The 22,399-nt window shown below is 48.6% G+C and overlaps 1 protein-coding gene across 2 annotated transcripts in view; it reads right to left on the bottom strand.

Annotated features, from left to right (window-relative positions):
* Nucleotides 1-22,399, bottom strand: part of RASA1 (RAS p21 protein activator 1) — a 1,052,852-nt gene that overhangs the window by 265,750 nt on the left and 764,703 nt on the right. For both annotated transcript variants that reach the window (XM_085632428.1, XM_085632429.1), the window contains exon 22: nucleotides 19,516-19,604. In XM_085632428.1, coding sequence (XP_085488554.1) covers nucleotides 19,516-19,604 — 89 coding nt within the window. The remainder of the gene's footprint in view (nucleotides 1-19,515; nucleotides 19,605-22,399) is intronic.

The raw sequence follows: 22,399 nt of genomic DNA, 5'->3' as shown, positions 1-22,399 counted from the left end.
CGTATACCGATTTTGTGGAGGAACGCCTGGCTGCCAGAATAACATTACAGACTTCAGGAGGCAAGTCAAATGGCATCAACTGCCGCTGTTCAATCTCCACGCATGGAGGTGGAGACTGGACAGGTTCTGGTGGAGGACCGTCCCCTGCTGCTGCGACAGAAGGTCCTCCTGAAGAGGCAGTGCGATCGGGGGATCGATCGATAGACTGAGTAGCTTGGGATACCAGTATCTTCGTGCCCAATCCGGAGCCACAAGGATGACTTGGGCCCGGTCGCGCCTAATCTTCTTCAGCACTCTGGGCAGAAGTGGTATAGGTGGAAAGGCGTACAACAGACCGCAACTCCACTGGCGACGAAAAGCGTCTCCGAGCGAGTGCCACCTTGGAAATACCAACGCGCAGAACTGCTGACATTGCGCGTTCTCTTCGGTGGCGAATAGATCTAACCAAGGCTCTCCCCACTGCAGAAAGAGGCCTTGCGCCACGTCAGAGTTCAGACGCCATTCGTGATCCATCATGCACCGGCGGCTGAGTTAGTCTGCTCTGGCGTTCAGAGAGCCCGCCAGATGTTGAACCACCATTGTGATGCCCTGATGTTCCAGCCATGTCCAGAGGCGCAGAGCCTCCTGACAAAGGGTCCACGACCCCACCCCGCCCTGTTTGTTGCAATACCACATGGTGGTGGTGTTGTCTGTGAACACCTGCACTACACTTCCCCGGAGAGAGGGAAGGAATGCCTTCAGTGCAAGTCGGATCGCCCCAAGCTCCAGAAGGCTGATATGGAGCCGGGACTCCGCCGGAGACCAGAGGCCTCTGATCTCCGCCTCTCCCATGTGGCCCCCCCATCCCAGGAGGGACGCATCTGTCACTACTACATGCTTCGGTTGGGGTAGGGAGAGGGATCTGCCACTGACCCAATCGCGGTCCGTGAGCCACCACTGCAATTGTCTGGCAGTGCCCTCCGAGATCAAGACATGGTCGGACAGGTTGCCCCGATGCTGGGCCCACTGAAGCTTCAGGTCCCACTGCAGAGCCCGCATCCGCCATCTGGCGTGATGCACCAACAGGAAATATCCCGGACCCGCTGTTCCGGAGGATAGACCCGGAACTGCGCCGAGTCCAGAACCACTCCGATGAAGAGGAGCTTCTGGGAGGGAATCAGATACGACTTCGGCACATTGATGGAGAACCCCAGCAAATGCAAGAGGTCGGCCGTAGTCTGGAGGTGGGAGACGACTGCCTGGGGCGAGGCCGCCTTCAACAACCAGTCGTCGAGATAGGGGAAGACTGGAACCCCTAATCTGCGCAGGTGAGCTGCGACCACCGCCATCACTTTCGTGAACACTCGAGGGGCACTGGTGAGGCCGAAGGGGAGCACGGTAAACTGAAAGTGCTCGTGGCCTACCGTGAACCACAGGTAACGCCGGTGGGCCGGCAGGACGGGGATGTGGAAATAAGCGTCCTGCAAGTCCAACGCTACCATCCAGTCTCCAGGGTCTAGGGCAGCCAGAACCAGAGCCAAGGTGAGCATCTTGAACTTCTCCTTCTGGAGAAAGGCGTTGACGTTCCTGAGGTCTAAGATAGGGCGTCGGCCCCCTTTGCCCTTCTTGGGAATCAGAAAGTAGTGGCAGTAACAACCCCGACCTACTTCTGGACCAGGAACGCGCTCGATGGCCCCCTTGGCCAAGAGGGCCGTAACTTCCTCCTGCAGAAGTTGCAAGTGATCCCCCGACATGCGGTGGTACTGCGGTGGCATGGCTGGAGGGGTCGCCTTGAAGGGGAGGGAGTAGCCTCTTCGGATTTGCAGCACCCACCTGTCCGATGTGATGGTACGCCAGTGGAGCAGGTGATGGCGAACTCTGCCTCCCACTGGCGTGGAATGGGCCTGAAAGCACGGACTAGGAGGGCTTTGAGGCGGGTGCTGCCGGGGTAGATGTGGATGGACCGGCTTGTTGTCCCCCTGCTCCGCCTCGGCGGAATCCACGTCCGCGACCGCGTTGCTGGTTCTGCGGCCTGTGGCTAGACGGACATGAGGGGGCGCCCCATCCTTGGCCACGAAAGGGACGAAAAGGGGAAGTTTGCGGGCGCGGGTCGAGAGGCCCAAGGACTTAGCTGTAGCCCTGGAGTCCTTAAAGCGCTCCAGCGCACTGTCCGCTTTGTCGCCAAAAAGGCGACTGCCATCGAAGGGCATGTCCATGAGGGTGCCCTGGACATCCCCGGAGAAACTCGTGGACTGCAGCCAGGCGTGGCGACGAATCGCCACGGTGGTCGCCATTGCCCTGCCTAGCGAGTCCGTTGTGTCCAGTCCACATCGGATTGCATGCCGTGCCGCATTCCGCCCCTCGGTAAGAGCCTGGGCGAGCCGTGTCCGGGCCTCCTCCGGACACTGGAGCAGCACGTCCTCCACCGTATTCCACAGGGAGTGGGAGTAACGGTCCAAAAGGCACGCGGTGTTGATAGACCGCAACCCCAAACTAAAGGAGGAGAACAGTTTCTTCCCAAACTGTTCCAACCTTTTGGATTCCCAAACCGGGGGAGCGGACGAGAAGGAGGTCTGGGAGGTAGAGGCCTGGATAACCAGGCTCTCTGGCGTGGGAAGCAAAGACAGAAAACTGGGGTCGCCCGGTGCAGGGCGGTGGCGCCGGGCCACGTTCCGGTCCACAGGAGGAACTGTGGAGGGCTTGGACCAGGTGCTTCACTGAACTGCAGCAGAGGCTCCGAGGAGCTTGCTGGCAGTTGAAGCACTTCAGTGAGGAGATTAGTCCTCACAGCCACAGCAGGCAGCTCCAGCCCGAGGGCTTCGGCCGCCTTGCGCAGCACCACAGAAAACGTAGCACCTTCCTCCGAAGCCACGGACGGAGGAGAGATGAAGCCAGTGTCAGGGGAGGTATCAAGACCACTGGCATCCCCCAGTTCGTCTGCCCAGTCCTGAGATAACTGGCACTGCCGTGCCAGAGGGTCCTCAGACCCCTCCCAGTCGTCTCCGTCATCCGATTCCTGGTATACAGGTGGAAGGACCGGAGCCGGGCGGAAGATGAACCTGTCACCCATTGGCGTCGGATACGGCGCCGCTCCGACGCCGGGCCCGGACTAAACCGGGGAACGGCGTCATTCGAAGGCCGCGCCGGGGGCGGCACCGGAGGGGGCGGCGCCGGCGGAGAGGTCGTGAGGTCGACCGGCACCGACCGGGATCCAGGCCTGGATCCCGTGGGGGCCTGCGGCGTCGGGACTGGAGTCGACGACTGCGCCGGGGACGGAGCCGCCGGCTCGCTAGGCCTCCCAGTCGAGGTTGCGTGGCCCAAAGGCGCGCCGGCAGGCGTCGACGGCGGAGCCAGGCTCCTCATGGCCACGAGGAAGTCTCTGATCTCCGCCGGAGTCGCGTCAGAGCCACCCGAACCCTCAGCCGAGTCGCGCGACCGGCAAGGGGAGCCAGAAGAGCGATGACGCCTCTTCGACTTCTTGCTGTGCTTCGACTTACCGGAATGCGAAGACTTCGACCCCGACGAGCGGTGATGACTGCGGCTCCGCGACCGGTCTCTCGACCTCTTCGTCGACCGGGACCTTGAGCGGCGCAGAGCCGACTGCTGGATCTCGAGCAGCTTGCGGGCCCGCTCCCGTCTAGCCTTTGAGGTCAAGGCCCGGCAGTCGAGGCACGACTCGGCATTGTGGTCGCCCCAAGGCAATAGAGGCACCGGCGGTGGTGATCCTTGACCGACATCAGTCGGTGACAGGCGTCACAAGGTTTGAAGCCAGGCATCCCTACCGGCACCAGAGTCGAGGTCGACTGGAAACGGAACCAAAAGAGTTCAAAAATGTTTAGTCAAAAAGTGACTAAAAGGGTATGCTCTTCCCGGATCGGCGCTTACAGCACGGAAAAAAAGTAGAACTGACGTCAGCGCGCGAGGGCGGTGTCTAAGTACTCCGACGATGTCATCCCGGCGATCACGACGCCGACGACGGACGCGGAGCCGCAGACGACGCCTAGCGACGCGCAAGGGTATTGCTGACGAAAAATCTTTCCGGATCCAGACTGACGCCTGGGGATATTCTAAGGTGAGGAATCTAACTAACGTCTTTCTTTCAGTTCCCCCGCTACAAACTAGCAAGGTAAGGGGGTTGCTCCTTTGCCTTTCTAAGACCAAAGCTCTGGAACTGCCTTCTTCTTAAGCTGGAATTTGTCCTTCATACAAGAAGTTTAAGAAACCTTTAAAAACATGCTTCTTTTAACTACTAGTGCTTGATTTCTTGTCCTTTGCTGTAGCAGCGCTGGTAAGCTCTGTTGGAGCAGAGATGTGCTATATAAATTAATTACATTAAATACAGCACATAACATGGTTGCATATCTTGAGATTTTACTACCAAAAGAATCAACACATAGGGAGAAAGAAGGACAGTTAGAAGTGTGGGGAAATGTCTCTACCAAAGTTAAGTAACTTTTTATGCTGTAGTATATATACACATTCATCAACTTATTAAGGACAACCATATCAATACTGTGATAGAGATGGGACTGAGTAGGACAGATTGAGCCAGCAAATCACGCAACACCAGCAGGGCAAATTACCCATCTCTTTGTGCTCGAGCTAGAAGGCAGTAGTGGTTTGCCGAAGGTACGCAAGGAGGATTATGTGGGCTGTACAGCAGATTACTGGTACCCCTTTGGATAGAGCAATATGTCTCAAGTGGAGTAGGCACAAGTACCCTCCAGAGGGTCATTCTTGGCCACGGTATGGAAGATCTTAATACAGAATGACCCAATGTAAAATGGTTTGTTTGTTCATCATCTCACCTTTCTTGGTTCCGGCAAAGCCCACATCATCCACTCTGTCCTTTTGAATATGGTCAATGTAACAAACAGGACACCACATGCCTAGGGTCCAATCTATGTAGCCACTGAGGAGAGGGGAAAGATAGGTAGAAGAATCCTCAGTGAAAAGCAGATCCCAATTTTGGCTAGGGCAGAAAACCAATTTATCCTGGTAGAATATTGTGAATTGTGGTCAGATCAAAAGCGCCTTCAGTTGACCAATCATGTGGGCTGAAGTCACTACCAATTAGACAGGTTTCAAAGTGAGATGTCTAACAAGACAACTGTGCATCAACTCAAATAGGAATGCCAATAGAAAAACAAATCAACAGAAGATCCAGTTCCCACACAGGAACAATAAACAGACTTGTAGGAGAAACCTTTCAGAAAGAATGCGTCTACTGGCGACCTATAGAGCGAGGTTAGGAGATACATGAATATTGACCAGGAGGCATGTAGCCTTGGCTGCGCAGATGGCAAGACAGCCAGAGGCAAAGACTTTATGGGCCTGGAGTACATCATCTTTAGACTTTCATTCAATCAGGTGTGGCAAAGGTAAAATCAAATGGGTTTAGTTCTGCTGAGGAGGAATGAACCACTATACTCCGTGAAGGATGTTACACAAGTTCACACAGGGCAGACCTGTGTAGTCTGGCGAATTTTCTGTGGGTTGCCTAGCATAAGATGGTTTCTCCTGGGGCAGTCAATGCAGGTTTCAAATGTTCCTTGTTAGAGGGCAGCAGAGGGTCTAAAAGTGTGAGGGGGGATGCAAGATTTTTGTTAAGTTATTAGTTTTGGCCTCTGCAGAGGGCAAGATAAGCTCCTCCGTATCCAATGCCTTAGATACCACCAAGATTAACAAAGAAACTCAATCCAAAAGCAAGCCAGTAGGGTATGGAGGAGAGTGCAAACCACTTGTATTTTGTAATACCATGTAAAGGCCACTAGCATCAATATTGCAAGACAGTAGGAGATTATCGGCCTCTGAGTCATCTTCTGTACGCCCATAGGCATGACGTACACCAGAGTTGGATCCGAAACGTTCTAGGCAAAACTCTGCACCCCAGGAAGAGACCACCTCAACGTCATATCTTCAAAAAAGGCCTTTACTTTCTTACTTTGCCACTCTGATGAGGTCAAGTGACTTTAAGAGTTAAAGACCATGCTGAAAAGGGTAGAGAGGGCAGCAGCAGTGTTGTAGAGCAAATAAGGGATTGTGCTTTGGAGGGTAATTACTTATATGAAGGCATCTCTTCTTTAGGTTGCCCTTTCTCTTGGTCTTGATCTTCCTTTTGAGGTTGTTCAGTTTGTCAGGTTCCATCTTCTTTTTGAGGTCAGCCAAAGTCTCAAAATTAATTCTTTTTTTTTGGTTTTTGACACGTTCATCTGATGTTTTTCCTCTGAAACAGGTGATTTTTTTCGGGTTGCAGTGTTTGGAGCATAATGTAGAATTAAAGTATTGTAGTTACCACCTGCATAAGTGATCTAGTTGAGATAGCTGTCCTGGTAACTGCAGGTGCTTGGGAGTCCCTTATTCCCCACTATCTGAATGCTCTGCTACAAAAGAAGATGGGTTGCATTCCTACTTATCCACATCAATGATCAAGAAGGAATCATTATCCTATAACACCCATTTCAGTACTTTTGTCATGTCATTCCTCGTCCACCCCTAAAAAGATTCAATCAAAGCCTTTTGTTCCATTTAATCATAATGCACCCAATGCCCATTTTTCAGTTGCTTGCCTTTTTGCAATGACATCCTTTACACAAGAGACACCAAGTGTAATCCCTCTGCTTTCAGACCCAATCTAGGTCTGGCTAATGGAAACAAGGTTCTCATGGAAATATGAATTTAAATTGCACATTTTCCATATTTTTCAAAGAAAAATATTTCTATAGTATTAATAAATATGTGGTGGAGTGTGGAAGATTGACAAGAAAGTGTGTTTATCTTTTATGTGTACATATAACTAAACTGTTTCTTCTTGCTTGATTCATACCACATACAAAATTGCGACAACATAAAATTACAAGGAGTGAGAGGACATTTATAAGGGTCCGTTGTTTTTACTCTCCCTGAGCAAGAACTGTATAAACTAACAGAAAAGAACAGACGGATCAAACATTTTTCATGCCGCAGTGGTTGCTGGTTGTGGTTAAGAGAAGTACCAAGATATTTTTTTTATGCTGAAACCTCACTTACAGTTTGTCTAATGCCTCACTATAGGGTCTGCACAGACAAGCAGCAGAGAGGTGCAGAAGAAGCAGGGGATACACAGACAACCTGAAGAACAAGTTACTTACCTTCGGTAACGCTTTTTCTGGTGGATACAGTATCTGCCTGTGGATTCCTCACCTTGTGAATATTCCCTGCGCCAGCATTCCACGGAACTTTTCTTCCCCAGCATTCCACGTCGACGTGGGCGACGTCATAATACATCGGCTCCGCTCGCGACTCCGATCGACGTCACCGGAGCCATAAGAAGCCCACGTCGGCGTGATGACGTCAGTTCCACCCATTTTTTCCCCGTGCCTTCGAGGCGAACAGGAGGACTAACGACAGACTCAAAGTATACACAGTATACAATACACCAACACATATGCATAGCATACAAAGGAAAAGAATGCTAAATAAACAAGCATTTCCTACAATTGCACAACAAAGTATAAAAACATATTAACAAGACCTATTTCATGGTATACAAAGGTGGACAACGGGGAGGCGGGTGGGTCAGTGAGGAATCCACAGGCAGATACTGTATCCACCAGAAAAAGCGTTACCGAAGGTAAGTAACTTGTTCTTCTGATGGATACATCTGCCAGTGGATTCCTCACCTTGTGAATAGATTTCCACAGCAGTCCCCACTCCCGGAGGAGGGTGTCCACCTTCCTATACCAGAAAGTCCTGTAACACAGAGCGCGCGAAGTGGCCCTCCCTCCTCATCTCAGAGTCCAAGCAATAATGCTTTGCGAAAGTATGGAGGGAGGCCCAAGTCGCGGCTTTACAAATATCTGCCACAGGAACACCCCGGGCCAAAGCAGATGTAGAGGGAGAGTAATGGACTGCCCCAAATGAAACGGAGTGACTACCTTTGGCAGGAAAGCAGCCCTGGTCCTGAGAACCATCCTTTCAGCATGTAAGGTAAGAAAAGGAGGTTTGGAACTAAGAGCTTGAAGCTCACTCACCCTCCTTGCCGAGGTTATGGCTACAAGAAAAACCACCTTAAATGATAACAGCCTCAAAGGACAAGTAAGAAGAGGCTCAAAAGGGGACCCCATTAGAAAGGTTAAAACAAGATTAAGGTCCCACTGAGGCATTACAAATGGAGTAGGAGGAAACATGTTTGTAAGGCCCTTGATGAACCTCAGAACAACCGGAGATTTAAATAGTGAAGGTTGATCTGGGAGGCACAGAAATGCCGATAAGGCCGAAAGGTAGCCCTTGACCGTGGCCACAGCAAAGCCCTGCTGAGCCAAGGAAAGAGCAAACTGAAGCACATTGGACAGACGGGCCTTTAAAGGATCAATGGATCTCTCTCCACACCACTTTACAAACTTAGACCACCTGTAGGAGTAAATGGACTTGGTGGAGTGTCGCCTGGCCGATAAAATAACGTCCACCACATCAGGTGGGAAGGAGAATGAACTCAGGTTGCCCCGTTCAATCTCCAGGCATGAAGGTGTAAGCTCTGGAGGTGGGGGTGTAGAACCTGCCCCTCCGACTGCGAGAGGAGGTCTGCCCTCAGAGGGAGACAGAGCGGAGGGCACGAGGAGAGGTGGTGAAGATCTGTGTACCACACCCTTCTTGGCCAATCCGGGGCGACCAATATAACTTGGGCACGGTCTTGGCGAATCTTCCTCAGAACCCGAGGAATCAAAGGTATGGGAGGAAACGCGTAAAGGAGTTGTGAGCCCCAACTCAACTGAAACGCGTCCCCCAACACCCCCTGCATCGGATACCGGAGACTGCAGAATGACGGGCAGTGCGCGTTCTCGCGGGTGGCAAACAGGTCCACCCGAGGTGTCCCCCCACATCCGAAAGACATGACGAACCACCTCCGGATGGAGCCTCCACTCGTGATCGGCGGAGAACTGCCGACTGAGACTGTCCGCACGTACGTTCAGCACCCCGGCCAGATGATTTGCCATCAGACAAATCTGATGGTCCTGAGCCCAGGACCATAGACGTAAGGCCTCTCTGCACAGACAAAAAGACCCTACTCCTCCCTGTTTGTTGACATACCACATCGCGGTCGTGTTGTCTGTCAGGACTTGGATCGACTAACCGCGAAGGGAGGAAGGCCTTGAGCGCCAAACGAATCGCCCGCAATTCCAAAAGGTTGATATGAAGCAACCTTTCCTCTGGAGACCAAAGACCCTTGATCTCCAGATCCCCCAGATGAGCACCCCACCCTAGGGTGGATGCATCCGTTATCACTGTGGCCACCGATGGAGGCAGATGGAAGGGCTTTCCTTGCGACAGATTGCCCTCTACGCTCCACCATGAAAGATCCGCTGCAGCTTCTCTGGAGATCTTGATTGACTCCCTGAGATCCCCGTTGTGCTGATACCACTGCTTGCGGAGGCACCACTGGAGTGCCCTCATGTGCCAGCGTGCATGGTTGACCAACAGAATGCAGGAAGCGAACAGACCGAGGAGGCGAAGGACCTTCAGAACTCGAACAACCGCTCCACTGTGGAATAAAGGGACCAACTCCTGAATGTCGAGAATCCTTTGAGGAGGAGGGAATGCTCGACACACAGTAGTGTCCAGTACCGCCCCTATGAACAGGTTGCGTTGAGAGGGCACCAGGTGAGATTTGGGCACATTGATCGAAAAACCCAAGTCGAACAACAGCTGCGATGTTACCTGCAGATGATGCTGCACCATCTCTGGGGACTCTGCCTTCAGAAGCCAGTCGTCCAGATAGGGAAAAACCGGAATCCCCGACCTCCTGAGATGGGCAGCCACCACTGCCATCACCTTTGTGAAGACTCGAGGTGCGGTAGTAAGACCAAACGGGAGGACCGCAAACTGGTAATGTTGCGACCCAACCGTAAAACGGAGATACTTCCTGTGCGACTTCAGGATTGGGACGTGGAAGTACGCGTCCTGCAAGTCGAGCGACACCATCTAGTCTCCTTGCTGCAACGCTTGAAGAACCTGCGCAAGGGTCAGCATCTTGAATTTCTCCTGTTTCAGGTAAAAGTTCAAGATTCTGAGGTCCAGTATCGGACGCAATCTGCCGTCCTTTTTGGGAATCAGAAAATACCGGGAGTAGCATCCCTGACCCCTTTCCTGCTCCGGAACCACCTCTATTGCACCCTTCTGGAGCAAGGCTAGAACTTCCTTCTGCAGGAGAAGCAGGTGATCCTCCGAACAATAACCTTGGCAAGGAGGGTAAGAGGGAGGAAACTCCCGAAAGGGAAGGGCGTACCCAGTCTCTACGAGGTTCAAAACCCAAAGGTCTGTTGTAACCGATTTCCAACCCCGTAGAAAGTAGGACACCCGACCCCCCACAGGCCTTACATGATCCAGGATGGGGGATCTAGGGCTGCTTCCCTGAGGCCTCATTGGGAGCAGAGGAGGAGGAATAAGAGGGGTTGCGTCCAGAACCTCTCCGACCCCTTTGCCTCCCTCTATAGGACTTATAGAGGGGATTCTGCTGTTGCTGCTGCTGCTGCTGGGGCTGCCGGTAAGAGCGAAAAGACAATCGCCCAAAGCCCCTAAATTTTCGAAAGGTCGAACCCCTTGCCGGTACTTGCAGGCCCAAGGATTTTGCAGTCAATCGGCTGTCCTTAAAACGCTGAAGGGCAGAGTCCGCTTTCTCCCCAAACAGCTTCTGACCATCAAATGGAAGATCGACCAGCGTAGCCTGAACATCCGCTGATAAACCAGAGTTACGGAGCCAAGCCTGCCTTCTTACAGCAACAGACGACCCCATGATCCTTGCCACGGAGTCCGCAGTATCCAACCCTGACTGGATAACTTGCCTGGCAGCCGCCTGAGTGTCCGCTACAACCTCCATGAAGGATGACTTATCCCCTTCAGGCAACTTAGGAGCCAAGGACTTAATGGAATCCATTAGAGCGTGCACGTAACACCCCAGCAGGCATGTAGCATTAGTCGATTTTAACGCCATGCTTCCTGTCGAAAAGGTCTTTTTGGCTGCCTGATCAGCTTTTTTAGACTCCCTGTCAGCTGGAGACTGAGGAAAGGCACCAGAAGCATGCTTGGAGCATGAAGCCTGCACAACCAAACTGTCCGGGGACGGATGAGTGGATAAAAAGTCAAGATCCCCTGGTGCAACCTTGTACCTTCTTGCCACCTGTCTACACACTGCAGGAGATGAAAGGGGATTCTTCCATACCTCTAATACCGGCTCCAATATGGCCTCATTGAAAGGCAACAAGGGCTCTGATGTCGAAGTCGGAGAATGTAACACTTCTGTGAGCAGGTTGGATTTGTACTCCACAGAAGGCAGCTGTAAATCCAGAAGCTCTGCTGCTTTCTTTATCACTACGTGATAGGGAGCCAACTCATGAGGTGGAGAAGACCTGGCAGATGCATATTCCCACTCTGGGGTCGTATCCAGCCCACTGGCTTCCTCAATGCCATCGAACTCGTCCGAAGAAGAATCAACCTCACCTTCTTCCACCTCTCGATATCTTCTTTCCTCCAACACCCTCTGGGCTTCCCTCCTCGACCGGATTCGGGGAACCGACGTCGGCGACGTCGTACGCGGCGTCGGAGGAACCAGAGGAACCGGCGTCGACGGCGCCAGACACGGCGCCGATGGAGTCAGCCTCGGCGTCGATGGAGTCGGTTTCGGCGTCGATGGAGCCAGTCTCGGCGTCGAAGGAGGCTCCTAAGCCTGCCGGACCTTCCGAGATCGAATCGGATCCCCAGACGGCGCCGAAACTGCCAAGAAGGCGCCATCGGCATAAAGGGCATAAAGGGGGCCTGAGTATACTGCTGTGGCACCTCCATTGTAAAGGCCATCGGACCCACGGGACCAGTTGGTGCTCCGGATGGGTAGGCCGCCCTATTAAAAATGCCATACATAGCATTTAAGAAATTAGCCGAATCCGTACCTGGGGCCGGGAACTGAGGCAAAGGAACCTCTTGTGGGGCCTCCGGCACCGGCTCCGCAGTATCCTCCACTGGAGCCTCAGAATCTTCAGGTACTGGAACAGACTCTTCCTGCTCCTCATGCATAGAAGCATCCGACTCCACACGAACCGGAGTCGACGTCTTAGACGGAGCCGAAGACCTCGTCGGAGACTGAATCGGAGTCTGCTTCCTCGAAGGAGAACCTTCCGGTGACCTCGAAGGTGAAGGAGACAAACCTTTGCTCCGACGTCGATGAGACGAAGCCGACCTCGACCTCGACTTCGATTTCTTGGACTTCGAGGATCGACGTCTAGAATGTTTACTCTTTTTATGGTGTTTCTTCGACCTCGACGACCTCGAAGTCGATGACTCTCTCTTCGATCTCTCCTTCTTCCTCCCTCTTTTCTCCTCACCAATCTTCTTCATGAAGAGCTTGGTCTTCCTTTCCTTGAGTGCCTTCGGGTTCATGCTTTTACAGCATCCGCACTCCTCCATATCATGTTCCGAGGAGAGGCACCATAAACAATTCTGGTGTGGATCCGTTATCGATATCAGGCCTCCACACTCCCTACAGGGCTTAAAGCCCGACTTCCTAGTCGAAGACATAGCCGAATAAACAGAGATACACGACCAAACTACAAAGTAGCACTGGAGAAAAACCGTTGCGCCTCGAAGGCGCAGAAAAAAGGGAACTGACGTCATCACGCCGACGTGGGCTTCTTATGGCTCCGGTGACGTCGATCGGAGTCGCGAGCGGAGCCGATGTATTATGACGTCGCCCACGTCGACGTGGAATGCTGGGGAAGAAAAGTTCCGTGGAATGCTGGCACAGGGGATATTCACAAGGTGAGGAATCCACTGGCAGATGTATCCATCAGAAAATATGAGCCCATGAGGACTACAGTCAGGTTGATAGCCCTCACACAGAAGCCCTATCCTAAATTAGGTGGGGCTGTACATAGGTTTGCAGAGAAGGGATATCTGCATTAGTTGATCCTACATATGGGTGGTTTTAATAAGTACAGCACCAATTCAACTGAGTTCTCTGTATGCACACACTCACACTTAGCCAGACACTTAACTAGGAAAGTGGTCTATGTTGGTTTAAGATAGAACCCCTAGTCAAGATGGAATGCTGCAGACCTTGTTAGGCTATTGCAGGCATTGAACATGATGACACACTGCTAAATAAGGTTCGAAACTCGCCCTTCAGTCTTTGTGTTTGGATGTTGTCAAGATTATACAAACATCAAGCAAATACATTTTAGTTTTTGAGGAGCCAAAGTATCTTGGAAGCAAATAGTACCACAATTCACCAATATGGGTGTACTAAAAGGTACAAGAGGTGATACGTGCACCATAGCAGGTGCAAGCCCACCCCTTATAGCTGCTCTTTAGAAGGATGAGAAGCAGGCCATATGATGAAACATGAAACCACGTATGTGCAAGCACCAGACATCCTAATAAAAAACATATTAGCCATTCTCTTATCTTCAACCAGCAACCACTATCTACTGCAAAGCGTCTATATATGCTCTGCTGTTTGAGGCCGCTGGGGAACCACAACGTCCCGAAGCCTTTGCTTCCTGCCTTCTCCCAGGAGGGAGGAGTTCTGCCTGCCCAACAGCGCTCAAAAGCGCTAGCCACCACCGCGGCGCAAGACGCTTTGCTGTTTGAGGCCGCTGGGCAACCACAACGTCAAGAAGCCTTTGCTTCCTGCCCTCTCCCAGGAGGGAGGAGTTCTGCCTGCCCAACAGCGCTCAAAAGCGCCAGCCAACACCGCGGCGCGGGACGCGCGCGGGCCCTGACCTGACCGTCATCGCCAGGGCAGGGCCACCCCCCTAACGCTGACTCTAGACCTGTGAGATAATAAGGTATAGACTTTATTGTTGGTCACTTGTGAAAACCACCTATGTGAACCTAGCGGATAACTGCTGTGTATTCAACTATAAAGTTCACAGACTGATTAAGCTCAGCTGAGTACGTCCTACTGGGAATATTGTGTATAATCAAAGATCGTGGATTTGTTTGATAAGGATAGAACTATTCCCAGGTGTGCTTAAATCATTTGTTTAAAATCAATATTAATTAATTACTTGTTAACTTATTACCCACCTACATTTGGTATGGGTAAAAGGAAGGTGATGGAGGCTTCAGGGGAAGAGGGCAGGCGTAAGAAAGTAAAAAGCCCACGAAAAGTAATTGTTTTATGACACGCATTGACAACATCATTAGCGATTGCGATGAGATTTTAGCTACTCCTGCGGGCACCAAGTGTGGACTACTGGGAGCTCACCTGGCTGGGCCCCCCCGACTCCCCCAGATAGTTACGCCACAATTGTTAACGCCATTAAATGATCCCAACCCTGCTGATCATTATGGGGTTTTGAGATGGAGTGTAACAACCGATTCGCCCCGTTGAAGGATATTGACGAGCCCGTTAGGCCCAATGAACCTGTAGTACAAGTACGGTTTCCAATATGGAGGCCTCAAATAAAGGATGTAGCTGCTCGCATTTAAGTCAACACCCAGATAGTTTAAGGGCACATATCAGCTTGCTTATGGAACTTGTTAGCTCCCTGAAAACCTTGGTTGTGAGGCTAATAGACACACTCCAAACAACAGGGCTTAATGTAGATCCTGGAAGCTATAGACCAGCATTATTGTGTAGATCTACTGATAGCGTCCCACCACCGATTTTATGCTTCCTTGGCAAGTATAAAACCCAACACCTATAAAATGATTCAGGCAAATACAAAAAGAGCACATATTGGAAATCGTCAGGAGCCAAAGTTATCTGACCCCAGTCAGGTTAGTCTTCGGCAGCACCTTACTACCCCTAGTGCACCAAGGAACCCAGGCACGTTGCTCCTTAAGGGTCTGAATCCGTCAACATTACATCTGAGCAATCTCCCTAAAGCTCAAGTTTTCCTAATTAATGTTCCAAAATTAACTACAGAGTATCTATATGAAAATGAGCTGGATTTGATAAATAAATGCATTCAATGGTTACGGCATGTGAGTAATTGTAGATCAGTCATAAGACAAGATATATACTCTGCGAAAAGATATACGATCCATGGTTCTAGTACGGATTATGTATGTCTCAGGTTAGTTACCACTGATCTTGCAGATAACTTAGTATCCTTTGACCTTAGAACATCTCACCTGGCTCTATCCAACATTAGAATAAAATATAGTCTCCCTGCATCACAAAGTAGGACTGCTACTCAGGCCCAAGTCCCATTAACCAAAGAGGTTTCAGTCCTGGACAAGGTTGATTGATGCCAAATGGGTGGGTCTATGACATTGCAGTATGAAGCAGTGTCAGTCATAAGGGGGGAATCCATCGATCATCAAATAGTACAGATCCCTTCCACAGTGGTTGATAGCACTACCATCGATTCCAGCCCAATTAATCGGACGCTATTATTAGCATCCTGAAATATATCCGGACTAAACTCTAAGACAGTGTCAGCCGACTGGTCATCATTTATTGGGGACCAGGACATATGGGCCTTCCTGGAAACCTGGACAATAAAGCCCGATCTTTCGTCCCGGGTACTTAAACTTTTTTAAACCTGCTATAGCCGGCAAAAAGGGAAGGCCCTCAGGTGGGCTTACCACATGGGTTAGACAACATCCAGGCTATAGGGCTGAGGAGATTTATTTTGACAGCCCTGATATCCTGGCTATTGACATTCAACCAAGCCAAGGATCTGGTATACTAGTTATTAATATCTATGCCAGAGGAATGGTGGGAGGATATCTTTCTAGCACAGTTTCCTTATTAGATACCTTTATAGAAGAACAGAGAGGGAACTGTAACCTGGTGATAGTGGGAGATCTCAACTGCACATTTGAGCCTCTTCTCGACGATAAGAATGATCATGGTAACGAAGAGGATGAACAGTGGGGTATACCATCCTTAAATCTGCCGCCATTAACTAAGTGGACGGAGGCAGTCATCCAACTGAATAGTCCGTGTCTGGAGGGAGGCATCAGGGCAGCGAATGGGAGGACAGTATCCGATTGCAAGGGATCCCATACGTACTCTAATGGGATAAGTAGCAGTCAGGTTGACTACTTTCTTATCAACATGGAGATGTGGTCATGTGTCTCTGACATGACGGTCCAAGAACGAAGTGAGAGTTATCATAATCCACTCTTATTAAACTTACAGGTTTTGGGGATAGCCCAAAAGCCCCAGATAATAGAAAATGTAACAGCAGATGTCTTTCTCGAGAATGATATGAGAAGGGTGAAGTGGGCAACAATCTTAGTGAATGACAAATCCCTAAAGAATATGAAGACCTCAGTAGAATGCACCCTCTAGATCCTCTTCGATCTTGAAACTCAGGATGACATTAATGCAGTGACCCACTCCCCTTGAACCCCTTTATCTCGATTTAGGCTGTAACACTCTGGAGGATCTAGCTCGTTTCAGGCCTGTAGCACACTGGAGAAGGGTTTGGACTACTCCAGAGTTGGTTCATTATGCCAATGCCCTGAAAGACGTAAAACGGGCCGACACATCGAGCAGTATTTTATGGTTACAAAAAATAAAGTATACTTTGGTGGAAATGGGGTATAGACATCTGTGGGAGAATCCTGAAAGCAATCTATTTCCATCAAATAAATTATTCAAGGAAGCTTATTGGGCCATGGTGAAATCAAAGTCCATGTCATATACTATCAATACTTCCCTTTCTGGTGTTTTTATGGACCACAAACAAGATACCAGGTTTGAGTCTTATTGGGACCTTATACTAAAGCCCATAGATAGAAAACAGTGCTTAATAAGAGTTTTTTTATTAAGGCACACAAACCAAGGAAAACGGCTATTATAAAATCTGCCAATTGGTATAATAAGGACTGTAGAGTGACGTATCAAAAACTAACCCAAGCTATAAAATCAAAATCTATGGAAAACATAAAGGTTGCAAGAGTCAAGTATAAGAAAACCCAACTTAAAGCCAAGCAAGAGTCAGATGAAAAACGATGGGAAGAACTCCTGTTGGCAAGCAAAGAAAAAAGTATGCAGAATTTTTGGCAGCTAGTGAAGTGGGGCAGTTGGGAGCACAGACAAGTCCCTGTTAACCATGTAGCACCAGATCAGTGGATTTCCCATTATCCAGCCCAATTTGCTGCCACAACTGTTAGTACTACTCAAAGTCTAATCCTAAGGTCTGACAAAACTGTAATCTATGGCCTAGAAGAGGTTGGTAGGGCTCTGGATGCGATACCCAAAGGACTAGCACCAGGCCTGGATTGCATTCCGGCCGACTTGTTCAGGCACGATAGAGAAAACTGGCTAAAATATATCCATATAATCACTAATGCGATTGCGTGCGGGGCTCCAATCCCAGAATCCTGGCGCGGTGCGGAAATCGTACCAATTTACAAAAAGGGGGACTGCACGAGCCCGAGCAACTATAGGCCAATTAGCCTAATTGACTCACTGCAGAACATTATGGCTAGGCTTGTGCTGAGTAGGACCCAATCCTGGATTAGTGAAAAAGATGTTCTATCCCCATTCCACCAGAAAGTGAGCACCATAGACCAAGTCTTTAGGTTTATGATGATATATTGGCGCTGGGTAGTGATTGCGGAGGGTACCCTCTACGCGGCCTTTATAGGTCTCAAATCCGCGTTTGACTTGGTGCCGCGCAATAAACTCTGGGGGGTTTTAAAAGATCTTGGGATGCCAGCTGAACTTCTTGCATTAACTGTCAGACTTCATGAGTCTAACTATGCGCAGGTGCGATGGGAGGCGCAGGGGCAGGTTACAGATAGGTTTGAAGTATCAAAAGGAGTCCGGCAAGGGTGCGTTCTGGCCCCTACACTTTTCTCTCTGTTTATTGATAGGGTGGTATATTATTTTTCGACACACCCAACTGATGCCCCCTTCCATGCGGGTGAAAAGATTCCACTACTTATGTTTGCCGATGACACTCCCATCCTATCCAAGACGCAAACAGGGTTGCAGCGTGCATTGAATAGATTTGAGACCTTTTGCAGTGACTACGAGTTGGTAGTCAATGTGGATAAAACAAAAGACATCATTTCCCATAAACACAAAATGGTCCAAGGAAAAGTATTCATGAATAAGGTTCAGTTGGAAGAATCTGATGTGTTTACATACTTGGGAGTGACCCTGGGCAAGAAGCTAAATTGGAAACCACAGATAGATCTGATGACTTTAAAGCATGTCCAATTAGCAGGTGCCCTATTAAAAGAACATAGATTGTCCAAAACAAAACTGATAAGTCCAGCGTTAACAATCTACAATGCTAAGGTCAGGGCTTCTATGCTTTATGGAGCGGAGCTTTGGGGCTTCGAAAATGTCTCCTCATTAACAGTAGCCCAGAACAAGTTCATGAGAACCTTAACAGGCCTCCCCCAATCCACACCCCTTAAACCCCTTTATCTCGATTTACGCTGTAACACTCTGGAGGATCTGGCTCGTTTCAGGCCTGTAGCACACTGGAGAAGGGTTTGGACTACCCCAGAGTTGGTTCATTATGCCAATGCCCTGAAAGACGTAAAACGGGCCGACACATCGAGCAGTATTTTATGGTTACAAAAAATAAAGTATACTTTGGTGGAAATGGGGTATAGACATCTGTGGGAGAATCCTGAAAGCAATCTATTTCCATCAAATAAATTATTCAAGGAAGCTTATTGGGCCATGGTGAAATCAAAGTCCATGTCATGTACTATCAATACTCCCCTTTCTGGTGTTTTTATGGACCACAAACAAGATACCAGGTTTGAGTCTTATTGGGACCTTATACTAAAGCCCCTAGGCAGAAAATTGTACCATCAACTAAGGGTTGGCACACTCCCGATCAAATCTTTTATGTAAAACTGGTAAAGTCCACCGACTACTAGATGTGAATCTTGCAATATGCAGGATGAAACAGTTCTTCATATCCTGTGTGTCCAGCTTATATGCGCCCCAGGAACAAATGGTTTAAGCCAATTTGTGCCAATATGGGCACAAGAGGAAGTACTGATGCATATCGCATATTGAAAACCAGCACACACGAACCCATTGTAGTGGCAACAGTCAAATTCTTGAGTTGGGTGTGGGGTATACGAGCTAAGTGTTTGAAGTAGCAAGGAACATCAAGGGACCTTGAATGTGCTGGATCAGCGGTCATGTATATTTTATTGCTATTCCAACGGTTTTACTATTTTTTATCATATGTAGATAGGCACCATAGTGAATAGCACAAGTAGTGCTTTTATACCTAGGAATTTATGAGATTGTTCGAACTTGAGATGTAAAATCGATTGCTGCGACAGAATAGTTTTATTGCTCTTATCGAAATAATTTATACATAGATTTTTAAGGTATTTTTTCAAGAGTTTTAGCCTCAAGTCTGCTTCCATTGAATAGCATGCGTAACACATTTTTCTAACAACAAAAAAGAAAATCAGGGCATAGTGAGTTCTATTGAATGTGATATTGCAAAAAAGCACCGTTAATTTTATAGCTCAGGAACAAAAATAAAAACTAGTTCTATATTTGTTATCTGTCACAGTCCGAAATTAACAAACATTTGTACTTTATGTTCCGGATTCACTTACCTTTGCTCCAAATTCAACCAAATTAGCTAAATTCTGTAGAGACTTGGCGACCAGCGTCAGTGTTCTTACAGCAATAGGAGATGGAGAATCTAAAAGAAAACGTCTCAAATTTGTCATCTTTAGGGGTTCTGCTCTTCAGTTTTGTGTACTTTCTTTCCCCCTTATAACATATGCATTTAAACAAAGCAACCTTTCAACAAAAGGTTAGGGAGAAAAAAATATCAAGCTTTCTGAGACCTGGCAGCAATGCACTGTTGGTGGCCAGTTAATGCCTCTTAGGTTCATAGACAGTCGTTTGATGTTTTCAATTCATTCTATTTCATTGATAAAACCCATAGTTGCCACTTGGGGTACTTTAGTAGTGAAAAAAGTAGAACAAAAAAACAATTCAAATTATATCTCCATTGGTTGTGCTCTCAATGTCAGTGAAAATATGATACTACTTAATGACTAAGGACTATTAGGCACACAGATGGCATATATACACACTATAACGATGGCTGCAGATATACCTTTTTACTGTCTCAAAAAACAATTTCGTTACCTTTGGTATAGCTCTTTCTGGTGGATACTCAAACAGCCGATTCTTCACTTTTACAATACCCTCAAGGGCCAGACTGGATCCATAGATTTAAACAGCATTCCCACCCCTCGTCAGTAGGTGGCACCATGCTGCTCTGTATTGACCTTATTCTGCCTAATAAGGGGCATTAGAATTGTATACAAGCAACCACCTCAGCACTTTGACATAAGTTTCCTTCTTGACTCCGCCCATGTCCTCGCCCAAAAATAACCAAAGATCCCAGTGTGCAGATCTTCAGTTTGGGAGGTTTTTAGATGGAAAAAGAGACAATTCCACAGAATGAGGAGGCAGGTTGGCGTTGGAGAAGGCAAGTAAATTATTCTTCTGATAGATACTACTATCTGAAAATTACTCACCTTGAGAATAGAGACCAAAGGAGTGGTGTGTCTGTGGAATGGCTCATATTAAAAAGTAATGCAGAACAGGCAAATTGCCCTTTCCTTTGGACCTGGATGTGAACCTGTCGACTGACACTCATAGCGGCTTGACAAATGTCAACAATAGGCACACCGCGTGCCAACGCACTGGTAGCAGCCTAGTCCCTTGTGGAAAGGGCCCTTAGTTCTGGAGGCTGCTTCTTGGTCAGTGCGTCATGCAGAAGATTATCCACCCTGAAGTCTTTTCTTTTTCTGCACTGTCTTGCCTTTTTTTGCCTTAGAAAACCCCACAAAGAGCTGATTGTCCACAAGATGGTCTTGGACAATCAATGTAAACGCTCAAAGCTCTTTGAGGTCTGACCGATGAAGTCTCCTTTCTCCACTTTCAAGAGTGAGGCAGAGTAAGAACGTTGGGAGAGTGACTCTTAGCTTCTAACAGCCGGGCGGGGGATCTAGTACAAACTAGGGCTACAATTGAGAGTAGAATGTGCAGGAAATAGAAAATTGTTTTTACTGCATACTACCCCGGGAAAGTAGTTCACATTACATCAGCAAAAATGTGACGGCTATTGAATTGTAAGGAAGACGGAAAAATTCCTTTTCAGGTCTTCATAAACTTCAGGTGTTTTCCTTTTGATCTTCAACAACTGTCGTGTAGCTCCTAGGAATCCCCAGGACCTGGGCATTTGGATGACCTAAACTGAGGGCTTGGTGTCCAGGCTGCTTACGGACACCCCCACAGGATATGTCAGCCCTTAGACCAGCTAGCTCTACAGTGCCACTACCACCCCCCTTCATCTTACAGTGGTGTAGGTAGTTTCTGGCAACCACTGAACATGACAAACCTGATTCCTCAGGGATTGAGGAAAACAGTACAGTACTTTTCGCTCAGTCACTCATGCTCACTTAATCGCAGAAAATACACAGGAGGGCGATCAGTACATTTCAATAAGTATTTATTGGTCCAGCGTCAGTCTTGTGTAAAACATATTTGCTGCGACAGAGACAGAAGAATATGAAAGAGATTGCTAGTACCAATATAGTAAATACCTTTCTACCACAGTGCTAACAAGATGAACATAAGCAGTTCAGATAAAAACAGTAGCACTGTCATATTCCTAAAATACGCGGCCTAAGTAATTTGCCTAAATATACCTAGCCTAGATCTCTATGTGTAGCATGTATATGTATGTGTATGTTGCCACGAAACCCCTAGGGAAGAACCATCCCCATAACCTTGTCAAGTGGCCCATGGGGACATTGTCATTTTCACTAAGTTAGCATAAGCACAACGCAGCTTGCCTGCTGCTTTTGCGCATGTTACTACACATCCTTATTTTTTGCAATATTTCAATGACTGCTTTCACATGAGAACTCATCGCTGTGTTCACTCTCTGCATGTTCCTGGGGTTTTGACGGAACATTATGTGCAAGGTCGAACAACAATGCCTCTTGTTATTTTGTTCTGCCAGACATTAGCCCTCAAAAAAAACATACCGATGCAGCTCTTTGCACAAATGTACTTGGGTTTTATCAGAATACACGAATAGGTAGCATACACTTGGAGAAGGACCTTTCCAGGGAGAAGAGCGAGACAGCACCTATGATATAGATCTACGATCTATAGGCTAAGGTATGGGGTCTGCTGTCAAAGCCCAGAGATGTTCTATTATATAAAAATACTTCTTCTTACCAAGGGGAGGGAGGTTAGGCACTATAGTCTTTTCCACCAGCAGGCTGCTGCGCCCGGAGGGGTATCCACCGGGCGCAGCAGCCTGCGCCCGGTGCATAACCCTCCAGCAAGTGCTCGGATCCAGGCACAGCTGACCGGGTTCAGCAAGAGTTTACTGCGCCTTTGTTCACCTGCAATTATTGGTCCCGGGCTGAAGGGTTGGAAGCAGCCTGCACCCGTCAGGAAGCTGCA

The sequence above is a fragment of the Triturus cristatus genome, chromosome 2_1 (genome assembly GCF_964204655.1).
Source record: "Triturus cristatus chromosome 2_1, aTriCri1.1, whole genome shotgun sequence".
Classification (NCBI taxonomy): Eukaryota; Metazoa; Chordata; class Amphibia; order Caudata; family Salamandridae; genus Triturus; species Triturus cristatus.
Note: the sequence above shows the minus strand (reverse complement) of the source record. Positions and strands in the feature narration are given on the sequence as shown.